Source organism: Scyliorhinus torazame, chromosome 6, assembly GCF_047496885.1.
Source record: "Scyliorhinus torazame isolate Kashiwa2021f chromosome 6, sScyTor2.1, whole genome shotgun sequence".
Taxonomy (NCBI): Eukaryota; Metazoa; Chordata; class Chondrichthyes; order Carcharhiniformes; family Scyliorhinidae; genus Scyliorhinus; species Scyliorhinus torazame.
Genome location: NC_092712.1, coordinates 314,272,949 through 314,292,955, shown reverse-complemented (window position 1 = coordinate 314,292,955; position 20,007 = coordinate 314,272,949). Strand labels below are relative to the sequence as shown.

At 49.0% G+C, this 20,007-nt stretch overlaps 1 protein-coding gene across 1 annotated transcript in view; it reads left to right on the top strand.

The window, feature by feature from the left end:
• Window positions 1-20,007, top strand: part of nek11 (NIMA-related kinase 11) — a 476,774-nt gene that overhangs the window by 264,874 nt on the left and 191,893 nt on the right. Inside the window, exons 10-11 of the mRNA XM_072510106.1 lie at window positions 6,021-6,140; window positions 12,328-12,421. Coding sequence (XP_072366207.1) covers window positions 6,021-6,140; window positions 12,328-12,421 — 214 coding nt within the window. The remainder of the gene's footprint in view (window positions 1-6,020; window positions 6,141-12,327; window positions 12,422-20,007) is intronic.

Below are 20,007 nucleotides of genomic sequence, written 5' to 3'. Positions count from 1 at the left end.
CATGGCGTGGCGGATTTCCCCATGGCGCGGTGGATTTCCCCAAGGCGCGGTGGATTTCCCCATGGCGCGGTGGATTTCCCCATGGCGCGGTGGATTTCCCCATGGCGCAGCGGATTTCCCCATGGCGCGGTGGATTTCCCCAAGGCGTGGTGGATTTCCCCATGGCGCGGTGGATTTCCCCATGGCGTGGTGGATTTCCCCATGGCGTGGTGGATTTCCCCATGGCGCGGTGGATTTCCCCATGGCGCGGCGGATTTCCCCATGGCGTGGCGGATTTCCCCATGGCGTGGCGGATTTCCCCATGGCGTGGCGGATTTCCCCATGGCACGGTGGATTTCCCCATGGCGCGGTGGATTTCCCCATGGCGCGGTGGATTTCCCCATGGCGCGGCGGATTTCCCCATGGCGCGGTGGATTTCCCCATGGCACGGTGGATTTCCCCATGGCACGGCGGATTTCCCCATGGTGTGGCGGATTTCCCCATGGCGCGGTGGATTTCCCCATGGCGCGGTGGATTTCCCCATGGCGCGGCGGATTTCCCCATGGCGCGGTGGATTTCCCCATGGCACGGTGGATTTCCCCATGGCATGGCGGATTTCCCCATGGTGTGGCGGATTTCCCCATGGCACGGCGGATTTCCCCATGGCACGGCGGATTTCCCCATGGCGCGGTGGATTTCCCCATGGCACGGCGGATTTCCCCATGGCACGGAGGATTTCCCCATGGTGTGGCGGATTTCCCCATGGCACGGCGGATTTCCCCATGGTGTGGCGGATTTCCCCATGGCACGGTGGATTTCCCCATGGCGTGGCGGATTTCCCCATGGCGCGGCGGATTTCCCCATGGCGTGGCGGATTTCCCCATGGCGCGGCGGATTTCCCCAAGGCGCGGTGGATTTCCCCATGGCGCGGTGGATTTCCCCATGGCGCGGTGGATTTCCCCATGGCGCAGCGGATTTCCCCATGGCGCGGTGGATTTCCCCAAGGCGTGGTGGATTTCCCCATGGCGCGGTAGATTTCCCCATGGCGTGGTGGATTTCCCCATGGCGTGGTGGATTTCCCCATGGCGCGGTGGATTTCCCCATGGCGCGGCGGATTTCCCCATGGCGCGGTGGATTTCCCCATGGCGCGGAGGATTTCCCCATGGCGCGGCGGATTTCCCCATGGCGCGGCGGATTTCCCCAAGGCGTGGTGGATTTCCCCATGGCGTGGCGGATTTCCCCATGGCGCGGCGGATTTCCCCATGGCGCGGCGGATTTCCCCATGGCGCGGCGGATTTCCCCATGGCACGGCGGATTTCCCCATGGCGTGGCGGATTTCCCCATGGCGCGGTGGATTTCCCCATGGCGCGGTGGATTTCCCCATGGCGCGGTGGATTTCCCCATGGCACGGTGGATTTCCCCATGGCGCGGCGGATTTCCCCATGGCGTGGTGGATTTCCCCATGGCGCGGTGGATTTCCCCATGGCGCGGTGGATTTCCCCATGGCGCGGCGGATTTCCCCATGGCGTGGTGGATTTCCCCATGGCGCGGCGGATTTCCCCATGGCGCGGTGGATTTCCCCATGGCGCGGTCGATTTCCCCATGGCGCGGTGGATTTCCCCAAGGCGTGGTGGATTTCCCCAAGGCGTGGTGGATTTCCCCATGGCGTGGTGGATTTCCCCATGGCGTGGTGGATTTCCCCATGGTGTGGCGGATTTCCCCATGGCGCGGTGGATTTCCCCATGGCGCGGTGGATTTCCCCAAGGCGTGGCGGATTTCCCCATGGCGTGATGGATTTCCCCATGGCGCGGTGGATTTCCCCATGGCGTGGTGGATTTCCCCATGGCGCGGCGGATTTCCCCATGGCGCGGTGGATTTCCCCATGGCGTGGTGGATTTCCCCATGGCGCGGTGGATTTCCCCATGGCGTGGCGGATTTCCCCATGGCGCGGTGGATTTCCCCATGGCGCGGTGGATTTCCCCATGGCGTGGCGGATTTCCCCATGGCACGGCGGATTTCCCCATGGCACGGCGGATTTCCCCATGGCACGGCGGATTTCCCCATGGCGCGGTGGATTTCCCCATGGCGCGGTGGATTTCCCCATGGCGTGGCGGATTTCCCCATGGCGTGGCGGATTTCCCCAAGGCGCGGCGGATTTCCCCATGGCGTGGCGGATTTCCCCATGGCGTGGCAGATTTCCCCATGGCGTGGTGGATTTCCCCATGGCGTGGTGGATTTCCCCAAGGCGCGGCGGATTTCCCCATGGCGCGGCGGATTTCCCCATGGCGCGGCGGATTTCCCCATGGCGTGGCGGATTTCCCCATGGCGCGGCGGATTTCCCCATGGCACGGTGGATTTCCCCAAGGCGCGGTGGATTTCCCCATGGCGCGGTGGATTTCCCCAAGGCGCGGCGGATTTCCCCATGGCGCGGCGGATTTCCCCATGGCGCGGCGGATTTCCCCATGGCGCGGCGGATTTCCCCATGGCGCGGCGGATTTCCCCATGGCGCGGTGGATTTCCCCATGGCGCGGTGGATTTCCCCATGGCACGGCGGATTTCCCCAAGGCGCGGCGGATTTCCCCATGGCGCGGCGGATTTCCCCATGGCGCGGCGGATTTCCCCATGGCACGGCGGATTTCCCCATGGCGCGGTGGATTTCCCCATGGCGCGGCGGATTTCCCCATGGCGTGGCGGATTTCCCCATGGCGTGGCGGATTTCCCCATGGCGCGGTGGATTTCCCCATGGCGCGGCGGATTTCCCCATGGCACGGCGGATTTCCCCATGGCACGGCGGATTTCCCCATGGCATGGCGGATTTCCCCATGGCACGGCGGATTTCCCCATGGCGTGGCGGATTTCCCCATGGCACGGCGGATTTCCCCATGGCGCGGCGGATTTCCCCATGGCGCGGTGGATTTCCCCATGGCGTGGCAGATTTCCCCATGGCGCGGTGGATTTCCCCATGGCACGGCGGATTTCCCCATGGCGCGGCGGATTTCCCCATGGCGCGGCGGATTTCCCCATGGCGCGGCGGATTTCCCCATGGCACGGCGGATTTCCCCATGGCGCGGTGGATTTCCCCATGGCGCGGCGGATTTCCCCATGGCGTGGCGGATTTCCCCATGGCGTGGCGGATTTCCCCATGGCGCGGTGGATTTCCCCATGGCGCGGCGGATTTCCCCATGGCACGGCGGATTTCCCCATGGCACGGCGGATTTCCCCATGGCATGGCGGATTTCCCCATGGCACGGCGGATTTCCCCATGGCGCGGCGGATTTCCCCATGGCGCGGTGGATTTCCCCATGGCGTGGCAGATTTCCCCATGGCGCGGTGGATTTCCCCATGGCACGGCGGATTTCCCCATGGCGCGGTGGATTTCCCCATGGCGTGGCGGTGGCCACAATGGGAAACCCCATTGGCCGGCTGGGGGAACGGAGAATCCCACGCCGGAAAACGGGGCTGGCGGGACAGAATCCCGCCCCCTATCACATCTGGGGCTGTGTTTCCTGACTAAAGAACCAACACTAATATGGAAATGCCCAAAGAGAACGAATTAGCAGCTTGTTCTTGCCTGACACGCACAAACACATGAATAATGAAACGCAGCAACATCTTTGTACATTGCAATCTATATTTCAGCACAACAGCTGTTCTGAACTCTTGCGTTTCCTTCCTTCCTCTGAACCGATTTATTTTTTATTCCTCTTTGAAAATCTGTGAAATAATAACGAGTGTTCAAGATCCTTTCTAGAACAATGGAGAACAGGACTAAATACTGCTGGCTTAGCACTGCAGGTTTTGAACCATCCAGTGATGACTGTTATCTCGGGATTCCGGGCCCCTTATTTTGCCTGTACCGACTCTTGGTGATATATTTTGATTGTAAGTCAAGATTTGGCTCATCTGTTGCTGCAGTTTTTTTAAATGCCATCTCTGTTGAAGGCATATGGTTTCGCAACCCTTCGAAAAGCAGGGCGATTTGGCTTGATGGTATTCTATCCTCGGGGCGCCTTCTATGGCTCATTGGGTCATACCCTCACCTCTAATCCTGAGGATGTGGGTTCAAGCCCCAATCCAGAGAGTTGAACACAAAGACCAGACTGACACCCCGGCGCAGCGCTGAGATGGCGTCGCACGGTCGAAGGTGTCACCTCTCGATGAGATGCTGAAACCTATTTTTGGGGGGCGCTAAGTGGATTGGGGGGGTGGGGAGTGCACGAGAAAGCAGATTTGAGAAGATGAGACATGATATTATTGAGGCTCGAAGGGCGTGTGATTTGTTTCTAGTTTTTTTCTTGTATTATTAAAGCGAGGCCCCGTCTGCCATTTCAGGTGGATATAGAAAAACCTATCGCACTATTTTGAAGAAGCCAGGGGAATTATTCCTGGTCCCCTGACCAATATTTATCTTTCAACTAGCATCACTAAAAACTGTTTATTTGGTTGCTATCACGTTGCAGTGTGTGGGAGCTTGCTGTGCACATATTAGTTATGCACTACAAGGTGACTATATTTTAAAATGTACTCTATTGGCTGTAAAGTGCTTTGAGAACACCTAAGCAATTAGGGATGCTGTCTAAATGCAACTCTTTCTTTCTATGGGCGTCATTCTCTGACCCCCCGCCGGGTCGGAGAATCGCCGGGGGCTGCCGTGAATCCCGCCCCCGCCGGTTGCCGAAGTCTCCGGCACCGGATATTCGGCGGGGGCGGGAATCGGGCCGCGCCGGTTGGCGGGCCCCCCCGCTGGATTCTCCGGCCCGGATGGGCCGAAGTCCCGCCGATAAATTGCCTGTCCCGCCGGCGTGGATTAAACCACCTTTTGAACGGCGGGACAAGGCGGCGTGGGCGGGCTCCGGGGTCCTGGGGGGGCGCGGGGCGATCTGACCCCGGGGGGTGCCCCCTCGGTGGCCTGGCCCGCGATCGGGGCCCACCGATCCGCGGGCGGGCCTGTGCCATGGGGGCACTCTTTCCCTTCCGCCTCCGCCACGGCCTCCACCATGGCGGAGGCGGAAGAGACTCCCTTCACTGCGCATGCGTGGGAAACGCCGCCCCGAGATGTCATTTCCGCGCCAGCTGGCGGGGCAACAAAGGCCGTTTCTGCCAGCTGGCGGGGCGGAAATTCCTACGGCGTCGGCCTAGCCCCTCAATGTTGGGGCTCGGCCCCCAAAGATGCGGAGCATTCCGGACCTTTGGGGCGGCGCGATGCCCGCCTGATTGGCGCCGTTTTGGGCACCAGTCGGCGGACATCGTGCCGTATGTTTGCACTCGAATGGAGTCAGATTTGCTCTCCACCCACACACACAAGGGGTGGGATTCTCTGACCCCCCCCCCGCCGGGCCGGAGAATCGGCGGGGGATGGCGTGAATCCTGCCCCCGCCGTCTGCCGAATTCGCCGGCGCCGGGGTTTTGGCAGGGGCGGGAATTGCGCCGCGCCGGCCGCTAGTAGCGGCCCTCCCGGCGATTCTCCGCCCGTGTTAGGCCGGTCCCGCCGGCGTAAATTAGACCAGGTACTTATCGGCGGACCTGGCTCTGTGAGCGGCCTCGGGGGGGGGGGGGTTCCGGGGGGATCTGGCCCCGGTGGGTGCCCCCACGGTGGCCTGGCCCGCGATCGGGGTCCACCGATCCGTGAGCGGGCCTGTGCCGCGGGGGCACTCTTTCCCTCCACACCGGCTGCCGTGGACCTCCACCATGGCCGGTGCAGAGACGAACGCCCCTGCGCATGCGCTGGGATGACGCCAGCACACGCTGGCGCTCTCGTGCATGCGCCAACTCTTTGGCCTCTCCTCGGCGCCCCGCCGGGTAGGGGAGAATCCCACCCAAGCTCTCACTTGGAATCACAACAGAACAATCACAAGTTGAGAATTGTGACTGATTCTACCGTCTTTCCTGGGCTCAGTTGCAATCCTCTGGCTCTTTGCCGGCCTGACATTACCCACGCAGCAGAACAGTTGACTTGGTGCCTTCGACCCGTCTGTCCGCGCAGAAATGGCGGGAGGGCTGCAAGAAGATTAATTTCACCATTCTGCGCTTTCTTCTCAAAGGCAGAAGAAAGTTCACCTGCAGACACTACGTGAGCAGTCTGAGGTACAGAAAATGACGCCACGAGAGAGGATGAGGCTGCGGAAATTGCAGAGTGCAGACGAGAAAGCCAAGAAGCTAAAGTATGTGCATGTTTCTTCTTTCAGAGTCTGCTCAAGTGGTTAAATGGCCTCCTCCTCTTCCTACGTCCATTTACTATTGTCGAGTACAGACATTTCAGTACTTTGCAATTTTAATTGATCCATTTTATGTCTGGGCCAATCTGACTCTGTTTACAACAATTTGTATTTACATAGTGCCTTCAACATTATAAAGCACTATTCGAGGAGCTCATCAAGAGGGTTGTTAGGAAGTAAAATTGGACACTTTTTGTGTCAACCGTTTTCCATGACTTGTTGTGACCATAACAGAACTTGTCACAGTGATAACTCGCTGTGCGATGCTTGAAATTGTTTTCCTTCTAAATTGCTCAGAGTGCTTCCTGAAAAAAAAATTTTGGGGGTGTAATTTAGAGTCCCCTTTCACTGATTTCCCCCTCCCCCACCCCCCAGCGCAACAAAGAGTATGAGAATGGCACGGTAGCACAGTGGTTCGCACTGTTGCTTCACAGCGCCAGGGTCCCAGGTTCGATTCCCGCTTGGGTCACTGTCTGTGCAGAGTCTGCACGTTCTCCCCGTGTCCGCGTGGGTTTCCTCCGGGTGCTCCGGTTTCCTCCCACAGTCCAAAGATGTGCAGGTTAGGTGGATTGACCATTCTAAATTGCCCTGAGTGTCCAAAAAGGTTAGGTGGGGTTTACTGCGTTACGGAGATAGTGGGAGGTGCGGGCTTAGGTGGGATGCTCTTTCCAAGGGCCAGTGCAGACTCAATGGGCCGAATGGCCTCCTTCTGCACTGTAAATTCTATGATTCTATTAAATAAAATTAACAAAGTACGGTGGAGAACGGAGACTGAAAGAATCAATGTCCTCACAGGAATTTGGAAGTTGGAAGAGCTGCCGTTTAGGTTAGTAGAGAGAAGCTTTAGGTACCTAGGCATCCAAGTAGGAATCAGTTCCTGGTTATATTAAACAAAGTCCTTCAGAAGGAGCAGGTTAAATATGCAGTTTGCAAAGAGGATCAGGGTTGTTCAGATTGAGCGAGAGAAGACACAGTGCCATACTAGAGTTTTAGCGTTGGGCAGAGGTAATTATACAGGCCTGAGGAAAGAGTTGGCCCAAGTAGACTGGACACAAATAATTTTTATTTAAAAAAAACATTTAGATTACCCAATTACTTTTTTTTTCCAATTAAGGGGCAATTTAGAGTGGCCAATCCATCTACCCTGCACACCTTTGGGTTGTGGGGGTGAAACCCACGCAGACACGGGGAGAATGTGCAAACTGCACACGGACAGTGACCCAGGGCCGGGATTCAAACGCGGATCCTCAGCGCAGCAGTCCCAGTGCTACAAATAATTGAGGGTAGGACAGTTGAGGAACAATGGGGGATGTTCAGGGAGATATTAAACATTTCTCAATTAAAGTATAATTCCTGAAAGGTAGAGGGTTTGTAACGGAGAAAAACATTCCATGGCTAAACAAGGAAGTCAAGGAGGACATAAAGACAAAAACTAGGGCATACCATACTGCAAAAGCTAGTGGAAAGCTGGAGGATTGGGAGAACTTCAGGGGTCAGCAAAAAGCTACTAAAAATACAATCAAAAAAGCTAAGATGAACTACGAAAGGAAACTAGCAGAAAACATAAACACTGATACCAAGAGCTTCTATAAATATATAAAGTAAATGTTGGCCCTTTAGAGGACGATACTGGTGAGGTAATAAAAGGGGAACACAGAGATAGTGGAGACACTGAACTAATATTTGGCCTCTGTCTTCACAGTAGAGGATAATAAACAATTTCCAAGAACTGCAGTTAATCCAGAGGAACCATCACTTGGGAGAAGGTATTGAATAAACTAATGGGACTAAAGGCAGAAAAGTCTCCAGGACCTGATGGCCTGCACCCTAGGGTATTAAAGGAGGTAGCAGCAGAGATAGTAGATGCATGGGTTATGATATTTAAAAATTCCCTGGATTCTGGAAAGGTCCCGGTGGATTGGTAACACGCTAATGTAACTCTCCTATTCAAAAAGGGAGAGAGGTAAAAAGTAGGGAACTATAGACAGGTTAGCTTGGCCTCTGTGGTGGAGAAATTGCTGGAATCAATCATTAAGAGGGAGATGACTGAACATTTGGAAAGACAAAGCCCAATCCACCATTGTCAGCGTGGCTTTCTGAAGGGTAAGTCATGCTTGACAAACTTGCTTGAGTTCTTTGAGGACGTAACCAGCAAGGTGGATAATGGGGAACCTGTGGATGTGGCATACCTAGACTTCCAGAAGGCGTTTGACAAGGTGCCACATAAACGTCTGATCCAGAAGGTGAGATTGCAGAGGATTGGGTGTAGAGTACTAGATTGGATTGAGGATTGGCCGACTGGCAGAAAGCAGAGAGTCGGGTTAAATGGATCCTTCTCAGGCTGGTGAACTGTAACCAGTGGGGTGCCGCAGGCGTCAGTCCTTGGACCTCAACTGTTTACAATCTACATAAATAATCTGCAAACAGGGACAGAGTGTAACATAGCAAAGTTTGTGGATGATACTAAAATAGGTGGGAAAGCAGATGGTGAAGAGGAGATACAGATTTTACAGATGAATATAGATAGGCTAGGAGATTGGGCCAAAATTTGGCAGCTGGAGTTTAATGTGGATAAGTGTGAGGTTGTCCATGTTGGCTTAAAAAATAGTCAAGCAAATTATTATGTAAAATGCATCTGGGCAGAGGGATCTGGATGTCTTTGTTCATGAACCATAGTAAGTCTGTATGCAGGTACAGCATGCAATAAGAAATGGATTTGGATTGGATTGGATTTTGTTTATTGTCTCGTGTACCGAGGTACAGTGAAAAGTATTTTTCTGCAAGCAGCTCAAACAGATCATTAAGTACATGGGAAGAAAAGGAAATAAAAGAAAATACAAGAAAAGAAAATGCAAATGGATGTCCGCATTTATTGCAAAAGACTGGAGTATAAAAGTAGAGATGTGTTGTCGCAATTGTATAGGGTGTTGGTGAGATCACATCTGGAATGCTGTGTCCAGTTTTGCTCTCCTTATTTGAGGAAGGCGTGGAGGCATTGGAGGCAGTTCAGAGGAGGTTCACCAGATTGATTCCGGGGATGAAGGGGAGATCAAACAGTTTGGGCTTGTACTTGCTGGAGTATGGAAGGATGAGAGGGGATCTAATTGAGGTGTATAAGATACTAAAAGGGATTGATAAAGTAAACATAGACCAAATGTTCCCCCTTGTGGGGAAATCTGGAACAAGAGGCCACAGATATAGGCTGAGAGGCGGTATATTTAAAACTGAGATGAGGAGGAACTACTTCTCGCAAAGGGTGGTGAATTTGCGGAACTCACTGCCCCACAGTGCGGTGGAATCTGAGTCATTAAATGGTTTTAAGAAGGAGATAGATATATTTCTGATTTTAAAAATGAGTTAAAGGGATATAGGGACCAGTTCGGGAGATGGCTTTGAGACCAGGAAGAGATTAGCCGTGATCTGATTGAATGTCGGAGCAGGCTCGAAGGGCTGGATTGCCCACTTCTGCTCCTAATTCCAATGTTCCTGTGTTCCTATGAGGGTAAGCCTAGATAGAATTGCTTAAATATTTGACCGTGCACCTACAAACCCGAACCTCAGATATGTTACTTTGTGAAAGTAAATGGTTTGTGTTTATCAAGGTGTGAGAGTACATAGATATTATGGATCCATGCGTGATACCTTTGCCAGATAAGATGAGACCTTCACTTGGCTGATTAAGAAGGTGTCACAGAATCACAGAATAATACAGCACTGAAGAGGCTCGTCAGCCCATCGAGTCTGCAGCGAGCTGAGTCTGTCATAGAACACTCACTGAAATAGCGGGGAGGCAATGACTTAGTGGTATTGTAAATTGAAGAGTAATCTCGAGACCCAGGATAATGCACTGGGGAACGGGTTTCAAATCCCAGCAGATGGTGGGATTCGAGTTCAATTAAAAGAACTGGAATTAAAAAGCTAGTGATCACCGTGGAACTATTGTCAAAGAAACCCATCAGGTTCACCAATGTCCTTCAGGAAATCTGCCAACCTCACCTGGTCTGGCCTACATGTGATACCAGGCCCACGGCAATGTGGTTGACTCTTAACTATCCTTTGAAATGGCCTCGCAAGCCGCTCAATTCAAGGGAAATTAAGGATGGGGAATAAATGCTGGCATAGTCAGCGACAACCACATCTCAGGAATAAAGAAAATTACACAAGATCATTTCAGATTTTATTTCCAGACTTCCTGCATTCACTAGATTTGCAACAAATGCAACATCAGCATCAGCATAATACAAAGATTTGTAGAGAGGCAGGTAGTATTGAGGAAGCAGGCGGGCTGCAGAAGGAATTGGACAGGCTAGGAGAGTGGGCAATGAAGTGGCAGATGGAATACAATGTGGAAAGGTGTGAGGTTATGCACTTTGGAAGGAGAAATGGTGGCATGGACTATTTTCGAAATGGGAAGATGCTTCGGAAAGCAGAAGCACAAAGGGACTTGGGAGTCCTTGTTCACGATTCTCTTAAGGTTAATGTATAGGTTCAGTCGGCAGTTAGGAAGGCAAATGCATTCATGTCAAGAGGGCTAGAATACAAGACCAGGGGTGTACTTCTGAGGCTGTATAAGGCTCTGATCAGACCCGATTTGGAGTAGTGTGAGCAGTTTTGGGCCCTGTATCTAAGGAAGGATGTGCTAACCTTGGAAAGGGTCCAGAGGAGGTTCACAAGAGTGATCCCTGGAATGAAGAACTTGTCATATGAGGAACGGTTGAGGACTCCTTAGAGTTTAGAAGCATGAGGGGGATCTTATTGAAACTTACAGGATACTGCGTGGCCTGGATAGAGTGGACGTGGAGACAATGTTTCCACTTGTTGGAAAAACTAGAACCAGAGGACACAATCTCAGACTAAAGGGACGATCCTTTAAAACAGATGAGGAGGAATTTCTTCAGCCAGAGGGTGGTGAATCTGTGGAACACTTTGCCGCAGAAGGCTATGGAGGCCAAATCACTCAATATCTTTAAAACAGAGATAGATAAGTTTTTGATCAATAAGGGGATCAGGGGTTATGGGGAGAAGGCAGGAGAATGGGGATGAAAAAAATATCAGCCATGATTGAATGGCGGAGCAGACTCGATGGGCCGAGTGGCCTAATTCTGCTCCTATGTCTTATGGTCTTATCTGCCATTTATCTCCCACCTTTAACATAATGGAGTGTTCAAAGCTAGAGTACTATAAAACAAAGTTTGATACCGAGCCACATAATGAGATATTAGAATCTGGATTTGTTTATTGTCACTTGTACCGAGGTACGATGAAAAGTGTTTTTCCGTGAGCAGCTCAAACAGATCATTTAGTACATGGAGACAAAATACATAATAGGGCAACACAAGGTGCACAATGTAAATACATAAACACCGGCATCGGGTGAAGCTTACAGGAGTGTAGTATTACACATTCCATAAGAAGGTCGTTTAGGAGTCTGGTGACAGTGGGGAAGAAGCTGATTTTTGAATCTGTTTGTGCGTGTTCTCAGACTTTTGTATCTCCTGCCCGATGGAAGAAGTTGGAAGAGTGAGTAAGCCGGGTGGGAGGGCTCTTTGATTATGCTACCCGCTTTCCCCAGGCAGCGGGAGGTGTAGATGGAGTCAGTGGGTGGGGGGCAGGTTTGTGTGATGGACTGGGCGGTCTCTCTGCCCAGACTCTCTGAAGTTTCTTATTAGGATAGGTAAAATAATGCTTGGTCAAAGAGGGAGGGTTTAAATGGAGGGAAGTGAAGCAGAGTATTGGGAAGGTTTAGGGAGGGACGTCTAAAGCTTGGGGCCAAGGTAGCTGAAGGCATGGCCACCATTGGTCAAGAAATTAAAATAGAAGATGCTCAGAAGGTCGGGATTGGAGTCAGGAGTGCAGATCTTGGTGGGGTGAGGCTGGAGAAGATTACAGAGATAGAGAAGGAGTGGGCGAGGCCATGGAGGGATTTGGAAGCAAGGGCAAGAATTTTAATGTTAAGATGTTGTTTAGCCTGGCGCCAACGGAGGTCGGCGCGGGTAACGGGTGAACGAGACATGGGGTGAGCGTGGACCCAGGCAGCAGACTTTTGAATGATCTAGCGTTAGATAATTACGCAGAGAGTATTCTTTTCCATCAATTACATTGCGAAATGACTTTGTCGACCTCTTACCAACAGGCAACTTGCCGAGGAGAAGTATCAGGAGAATCATCATCGCATGCAGAAGCTGAGGTTTCGGCATTTTCAGCAAGTTCATGTCGATGTCCTGCACGTGAGTTTGTGTGAGATTCTCAATGATTGTAGATATGTTGTACTAGCAGAGGAACCTAGGACCTTTCCGAGGCAGTGTTACCTCACACAGCACTTACCCAATTCCTTACCAGTGGTCAGGATTGTCCATTTTGGAGGGGGCAATCAAATGCCCGAAATGCAGGTCCCAAACCAACATCTGGTCAGGGGCAGCAAGCGGCAATAATATTTTTGATAGGCCAATTAGTGGGCAGAGGACAGGCTCGCTGTCCAATTAAATCCTGTATCCAACACTGACGGAGCTGCAGCTTTGCATTTCAGGTAAGGGAGAGAGAGAGAGAAGGGGGGCCTCAATCTTGAGGGGCTCCCTCAGCAAACCTTTACACATAATGAAAATGGCCACAGTTGCCGGGCCAGTATTGTGGAGGCGAAACCCCAGCCTGTGGGTGGCCTGCCGACGTGATCCTCAACATTGGCTGGTACCAGCCCTGCTCTGTTCCTTCCCCATAGCTGAGCCAAAACCCAGGTTTTTAAGTACCGCTGCGATTAATTAATTCTTCAATTAATTTCAGTGATCATCAAAATTCAGTGCAAGAAGCAGGTCACTGTGACTGTGGCAGTTTAAATGAACTAATCACATTTGTTTTCTTGTCCCTTTACACTGTTTAATACATTTTCTTTCTGTGTTTAAATTGATTTCCTCTTAAATATAATTGCTTCAGTGTCAATAATATTTTGCAGTAATGGGGGTCATGTTCTGATAACGGTGTCAAGCTGTTGCTTGACTAGTCTGTGGGACAACTCTCTCAATGTTGACACAAGGGGCGCAATTCTCTGACCCCCCCCACCGGGTCAGAGAATCGCCGGGGGCTGGCGTGAATCCCGCCCCCGCCGTGTCCCAAATTCTCTGCCACCAGGGTCCCAGGTTCGATTCCCCGCTGGGTCACTGTCTGTGCGGAGTCTGCACGTTCTCCCCGTGTCTGCGTGGGTTTCCTCCGGGTGCTCCGGTTTCCTCCCACAGTCCAACGACGTGCAGGTTAGATGGATTGGCCATGATAATTTGCCCTTAGTCTCCAGAAAGGTTGGGAGGGGTTGTTGGGTTGAAGGGATAGGGTGGAAGTGAGGGCTTAGTGTGGGTCGGTGCAGACTTGATGGGCCGAATGGCCTCCTTCTGCACTGTATGTTCTATGTAATTCTATGTAAAACGCGTATCTCATTCAAAGGCCTGGGGTTTGATGGATTACTGAATTAATTGCTGCTGTTTGTACCATTCATGCTTGGACCACTATGCCTGGCCCATGTGATATGTGGAGAAATCTGGTAATATGTGTTAGCCGTTTTAGTTGCTGTGATATGAAGAGTCTAAAGTTCTTGTTCCTTTTCACCAAACACCATTTATTTCACTTCCACAGCCTCTGCACAAAACTCTTAACAACACACCACCTGACAGAGGCCACCTGAAGCCCCTTTACATATCAGTGTCAATTAATGGATACTTAACACAAATGAGACAACTAATTGCAATGTCTCTTAACTCATTACTTAACAGTCTCCCCTTCCTTGGAGAAAAAAAATAATTAGGCGAAAACAAAATTTCAAGAAACTCAAAAACACGCACGTGATTTCCCCCCCCCCCCCTTTTTTTTGTTTGGACGAGAAAGAAAAAAAAACAGTCACAGAAACAAGCGACCTTCATTAACAATATCCAAAAGTTTCTGTGAACTCGCCCCTCTTTTCGTAAAACAGTCTGACAGTTGATAGCTCCTGTCGACCCATTTAATTTTTGTTATTTCCCCTCTGTCCAACATCTGCTTCAAACTTGCGATGTCTATCCGTAACCTTTTTTCATTGACACTTAGAGTGCACATTTTCCCACAGGGATTTATTGTCAATGTGACAGTCAATAGGTATATTACCCAGATTCCCTAATCCCAAAATTTCTGTCAATATCATACTTATATAAAAGGCCATATCCACCACCTCTACAAGGCTTAATGCCTCAGCAGCCAAAGTGCTTTTCACCACTCTCCTTATTTTCTTTGTTTCCCACACAAGCGGGCAACATTTACCATTGTTCCCCAAAAGGAAAATTATAAAACCTCCTGCGCTTGAAACCCCATCACATTAATTTGCATAGGACTCATCACTATAACCTATGAGTTTCAAGTGCTTAAAGTCACCTAAAACCGGGAACTTCAAAACACACTCCTGCATTTTTAGTTTGGCCAATGCTTTATTTGCTCTTATTATGTCTTCCACTTTGGGATCATTCATTTTTGTACTCAACTCTAAGACATCAAAACTCACGTCCGGTCTAGTCTGTCTACCGAACCAGTTCAGTTGCCCAATTAAACTTCGCAATTGCTCTTTTTCTATCTTTGAAACCATTGCGTCTTTTTGTGAAACTCGGCCACAACTAATTGCTATTGGGGTGATGCTTTCCAAATAAGATTGCTGACGTAAAGTTGCCCCTAACTTAGTCTGCCCAATTTCCAGTCCAATATATTTAAATGCACCGGAAGCCTGACTTCCAACCCTGAATTCTTTCCTCAAACCAGAGATTACAATAGCTTCAAAATCACTAGTCCCACCCCACAAATAATCATCGACATGCATCATAAAAATGCCAGAAAGATTTCCTTTATAGTGCCAGTAAAACATTGCAGGATCTGCTTTCAACTGGCAACAGCCTAACTTTAACAAAACTGACCATACCGAAAAATACCAGACTCCAGATGCATCACTTAATCCATATACACATTTGTTCAACTTCCAGAGTACCCCTTCTGTGTTAGCTGCTTCTTTAGGAGGACGGAGAAAAATGTCTCTCTGGAGCTGATACCCCTGCAAAAAGGCAGCTTTTATATCTATAGATTTGCATTCCCATGCCTTTGTGGCAAATAGAGCCAAGAAGATCTTTAAAATAACCTTTCTTGCTGTAGGTGAATCTACCCTTAAATCCTGATCTTCTAAGTTTTTTTCAAATCCCCTTGCCACAAGCCTGGCCTTTGCCTTATAAGTTCCATCCGGAAGAATCTTTTCCGTGCAAATCCATCTGTGGGTTAGAGCTCTTTGTCCCCTATCCGGTACTCCAGAATATACCCCAAATTCGCTCCAATTATGCAATTCTTGCTGTTTAGCTTCTTTAATAATTTTTTCATCTAATTTATTTGAAGCCACCAAAATCTCACGTGCATGTGGGCTTCTACTCCTATTAGTATTCGTAGTCTTACTCATGTTCCGAGATCTTGACAAACTACGTCCCTTCTCCCGCCTGGTATCTCGTTCTGTACTGCTACTGCTTGATCTTTCCCTTCTGCTGTGTGATGTCCTTTCAATAGTTCTCGACCTTTTCCTGCGGACCTGTTCACTATCCGATGTACTATCTGAACTGGCACAGTGTTTCTGTGCCCTCCATTTTTGAACTTCGTTTTCCCAATCCATTGTCTTGACTCCTTCCCCTGAATGCTGTACATTCAACCAATGTTTATACTTTCCAGTGGCCTTCCCTGCTCTACTAATAACAGTTGCATCTTTTCATTGACTAGACCCTTCAGGCAAGTATGTCACTTTTGTACCAACTTTTGGCAGTTGCCCTTTCGGAAAAATGGCCTGTCTAATTTACGAGAAGTGTTGTGTTACTCCACCGAAACCCTGTCTATATCAGTTCATTGGTCCTCATAGTTCTGTAACACATGCGTACCAGATGACTCTGGTTCCTTGTCATGTCTGTCTGCTCTGTCTAAATTTGAAAATTTGTAATCTGTACACATTATCCTTGATGAATGTACCCTAACAGTTTGATTACCATGTTGCAAAATAATTGTTTTGCCATCTATGCCTATGATCTTCCCTGGGCCTTTCCATTCATTAGAATTGTCTCTCTTATAGTATGCCATGCGTCCTTGCTGAAAAATGGCATCTGATGGCCGTACGTTATGTCTTAAAGTTCTACGAATTCTTTCAGTGACTTCTGCTTCCAAAAAAGCTTTTCTACTGCTATGTAATGCATTTAAATGTTCAGCAAAACCAGAGCTAATTGTAGTCCCCTCCCAAACTGGAGGCTGGCCATCCAAAATGGACGGAATTTTAGGATTTCTACCAAACACTAATTGATAAGGACTATAGCCCCCAACCATCTGCAATGAATTCTTTGCATGTACTGCCCATGCTAAAGCTGACTTTAGCCTGCAATTTGGTCGATCTGCCAAAATTTTCAGAAGCATGTCATCGATGACAGCATGATTTCTTTCACAGACACCATTACTAAATGGGCTTTCTGCAGCCATATTCATAACTCTGATATTCATGTTTTCACACATATCCCTAAACTCATCATTAGCAAATTCTCCCCCATTGTCCGTAAGGAATTTTGCCGGTGGACCCATTCCTGTCCCTATCCATTTTCCCACGATTTGATCCAGAATTACTCTCTTTTCTTTACTTCGTACAATCGTTGATTGACTAAATCTGGTTGCTAAATCTACAAGATGCAAAATAAATATATTATTAGCTTTATCCCAGATCTTAAGGTCCATGGCCACAATGTCGTTAAAATCCCTGGCCAAAGGTAGGGTTACTATTGGTCGTGCTGGTATCCTTCTGTACTTCCTACAAACTTCACAGCGGTCACTAACCTGTTCTATCAGTCTAGTATAGTCTTCATCCCTTACCCCTGCATCCTTTAATACATTTTTCAGCCTCCGAGGAGACGGATGTGCAAATTGCCTGTGCAGTTTTAATACCACAAGCTTTTTATCAGCTAAAGTCCCATTTTCAACTGCCATTAACACATCCTGAACCACTCTACTTGAAATATTATTTGTCAGTAATGGAATATAATAGTGTCCCGACTGTGTAAATTGTAAGTGCACCGTCTTTCCAAAAACTGTTGCCTTATCCTGTTCCATATCCAGTTTCATGTGTGCTTTCTTCATCAATGGTCTGCTCAGAAGCAAGGGTATCTCACTTGATACAATATCCGTGCTAATGAAATGATTCACTCCGGCAATATTGCAAGGGATCACCACTCTTTTCAGCGACTTCAGAGTATTATCATCCCCAAACCTGAAACTTGTGGAACTTTCAAATTCCTTAACCTTGTTACGATTTTCAGCATTCAAAGAGTCCAGGTAACATTTTAACCAGTCAATTCCACACACAGTAGATGTTCAGCCACTGTCCAATACAGCACAGTTGAAGGATTCTGCAACCAACACCCTCATTACCGGCGTAAAACTGCTTGTCAATAGGACAATGCCTTCTTTCTGGTCACTATCTTTTTCCTCTTCTGACTCTTCCGTGTCATGTGTCACTTCAAACACACTATCAAAACGAGTTGGACAGTTGAAAGCATAATGGTATTGAGAGTCACATTGAAAACATCGATTTATCATGCCCCGTGCATTTCTGGGGTTCATCTTCCGATTGTAGTTTCTAACTGGGTTTCTGTCTTCATAATTTCCTTGTCTCAGTCTCCGTCTATAGTCTTGAGCCCTGTTCGTAGCCATACGATTTCGCCATCTTGTTACTAGTGTATCTTCCATATTCTGCCTTATTGCAGGCTGACCTATTTGGGTCATCAGAGCCATCGGAATCGAATGTTTCCCCAGAAACTTTTGTAAAGCTTTTGTCATCTGTTCGAATAAGATATCCTTATCAGTAAACTGAACTCCTGTCAAAACCAGGAGCCTATCCATGTTGCTCACTCTAGCACAGTCAAGTAATTTAAAGGCCAACACAGACTGTGGAAATTCCAGGTTGTGTTTCTGCAGCCTTTTATATAGTCTGCCAAATTCCATTACATAGTCTTCCATGGAGATATCCTCCATTTTCCGGAACTTATCAAAATCCGACCATGCTTCATACGCACTTAACAAGTCATCTTTCTTATAAATCTTATCCATATAATGTAATAAAGTCTGCAGACCTTCTTCTGAGTCTAACTCTTCCAATTCCAGCTCAGAAAGCACTTTGTTTCGGATTTTACTGCCATATGGTAGAGAAAGAGCCAATGCCATACCTTGTTTTCTCTTTCCCAAAGCAGTTACTTTAGTCCACATAACTACTGCACTTTTCCATTGGTCGTACGATTCCCTTTCAGAAAATAAGGGAGGATAGTCATATCCAGCTATCTTTATCCTCGGTTCAGCCATATATCCCTTTTTTTTTTCTTTTCTCACTCGCTCCTTGGTTTGATCTGGAAAAGTTGTATCTTTCAACCCTTCACATTTACACAGCAACCATCCTCTGCTACCAATTGTTAGACGTTTTAGTTGCTGTGATATGAAGAGTTTAAAGTTCTTGTTCCTTTTCACCAAACACCATTTATTTCACTTCCACAGCCTCTGCACAAAACTCTTAACAACACACCACCTGACAGAGGCCACCTGAAGCCCCTTTACATATCAGTGTCAATTAATGGATACTTAACATAAATGAGACAACTAATTGCAATGTCTCTTAACCCATTACTTGACAATATGGACAACTAAATGATGCAGATAATGGTGCCGACGACAAGGATTGGGCCAAGGCACACTCAGTGGACATGTGAAAGAACCATGTTTGACAAGGGCCCCAAACTGGCTAGACTTCCTGTCCTTAATGCCCTGTGGTGCCTCAGGGATGGAGAGATGCGGTGAGTTCCTTGGGATTGACGGACAACGTTCAGCTGACAATATCTTCCTGCAGCTCTCTGTGAAGCGGATGAACAGCGTTTTGGCATTATCGAATAGAAGACCCTTCAGCCCATCGTGCCCATGTTAGTCCAGTTTGATTACTCGCACACCCTCTATCTGCTTGACCAGGATCTCACATTCAATCTGGGTTCCTGCACGTGTTCAGCAGCAATCTATAAAACTGGCAACATAATCAGCACTGAGAACATGGGTAAAGCACAAATCGCTTTGCTAATCACTTCCCCTGGAGACTTGCTGCCTTAAAATGCCATTTGTATTAATATCCCCCAACCTGCTTCAGCGTCCCTGCTACTTGCAGGACCACTGCACAGTTTTAGCATGACTGCTTCACCATAATTTGCTATTGATTTGGAAATATAGCAAAGCACTTGGGTTTAAAAATTACTGCTGCACACATGACAGGCATGTTAAGTGCTGAGGTAACGTACAGCCGTAGATCTCTCCCAAACTATTCTTTAGTTATTCCCGCACCATCCCATGAATACACAGACCTTCCATTTGGGGTAGTAATGTACAGGAGGGTACCGACCGTGCCATAGCGACTGTCGATTTTATTTAAATCCGGCGGTTTGCCAGTGGCTGTGTTCATCAATTTTATCTTCAGCCACGTTATTGTCTTTCGCAGGCCTGTGTGCCTAGTCTGTAGCCGTCAGTACGCGGACTAGGGGCACACAGGTTTACTGTCTGGGCCAGAGAAAGAAAGGGGGGGGAGCGGGCGATGTGAGGGAGAGGTTACCTGGAGCTCGCTGCCCAGCAGGGGAGGTGGGTGGAGGCAGAGATGATCGAAAGTTTCCACAAGAAATTGAATGGGCACTTGAGGGAAATAAACTTCCGGACTACAGGGATGGAACAGGGAAATGGAATTGACTAGATTGCTCTGAATGGTCTCTTTCTGTGCTGTAAAGAC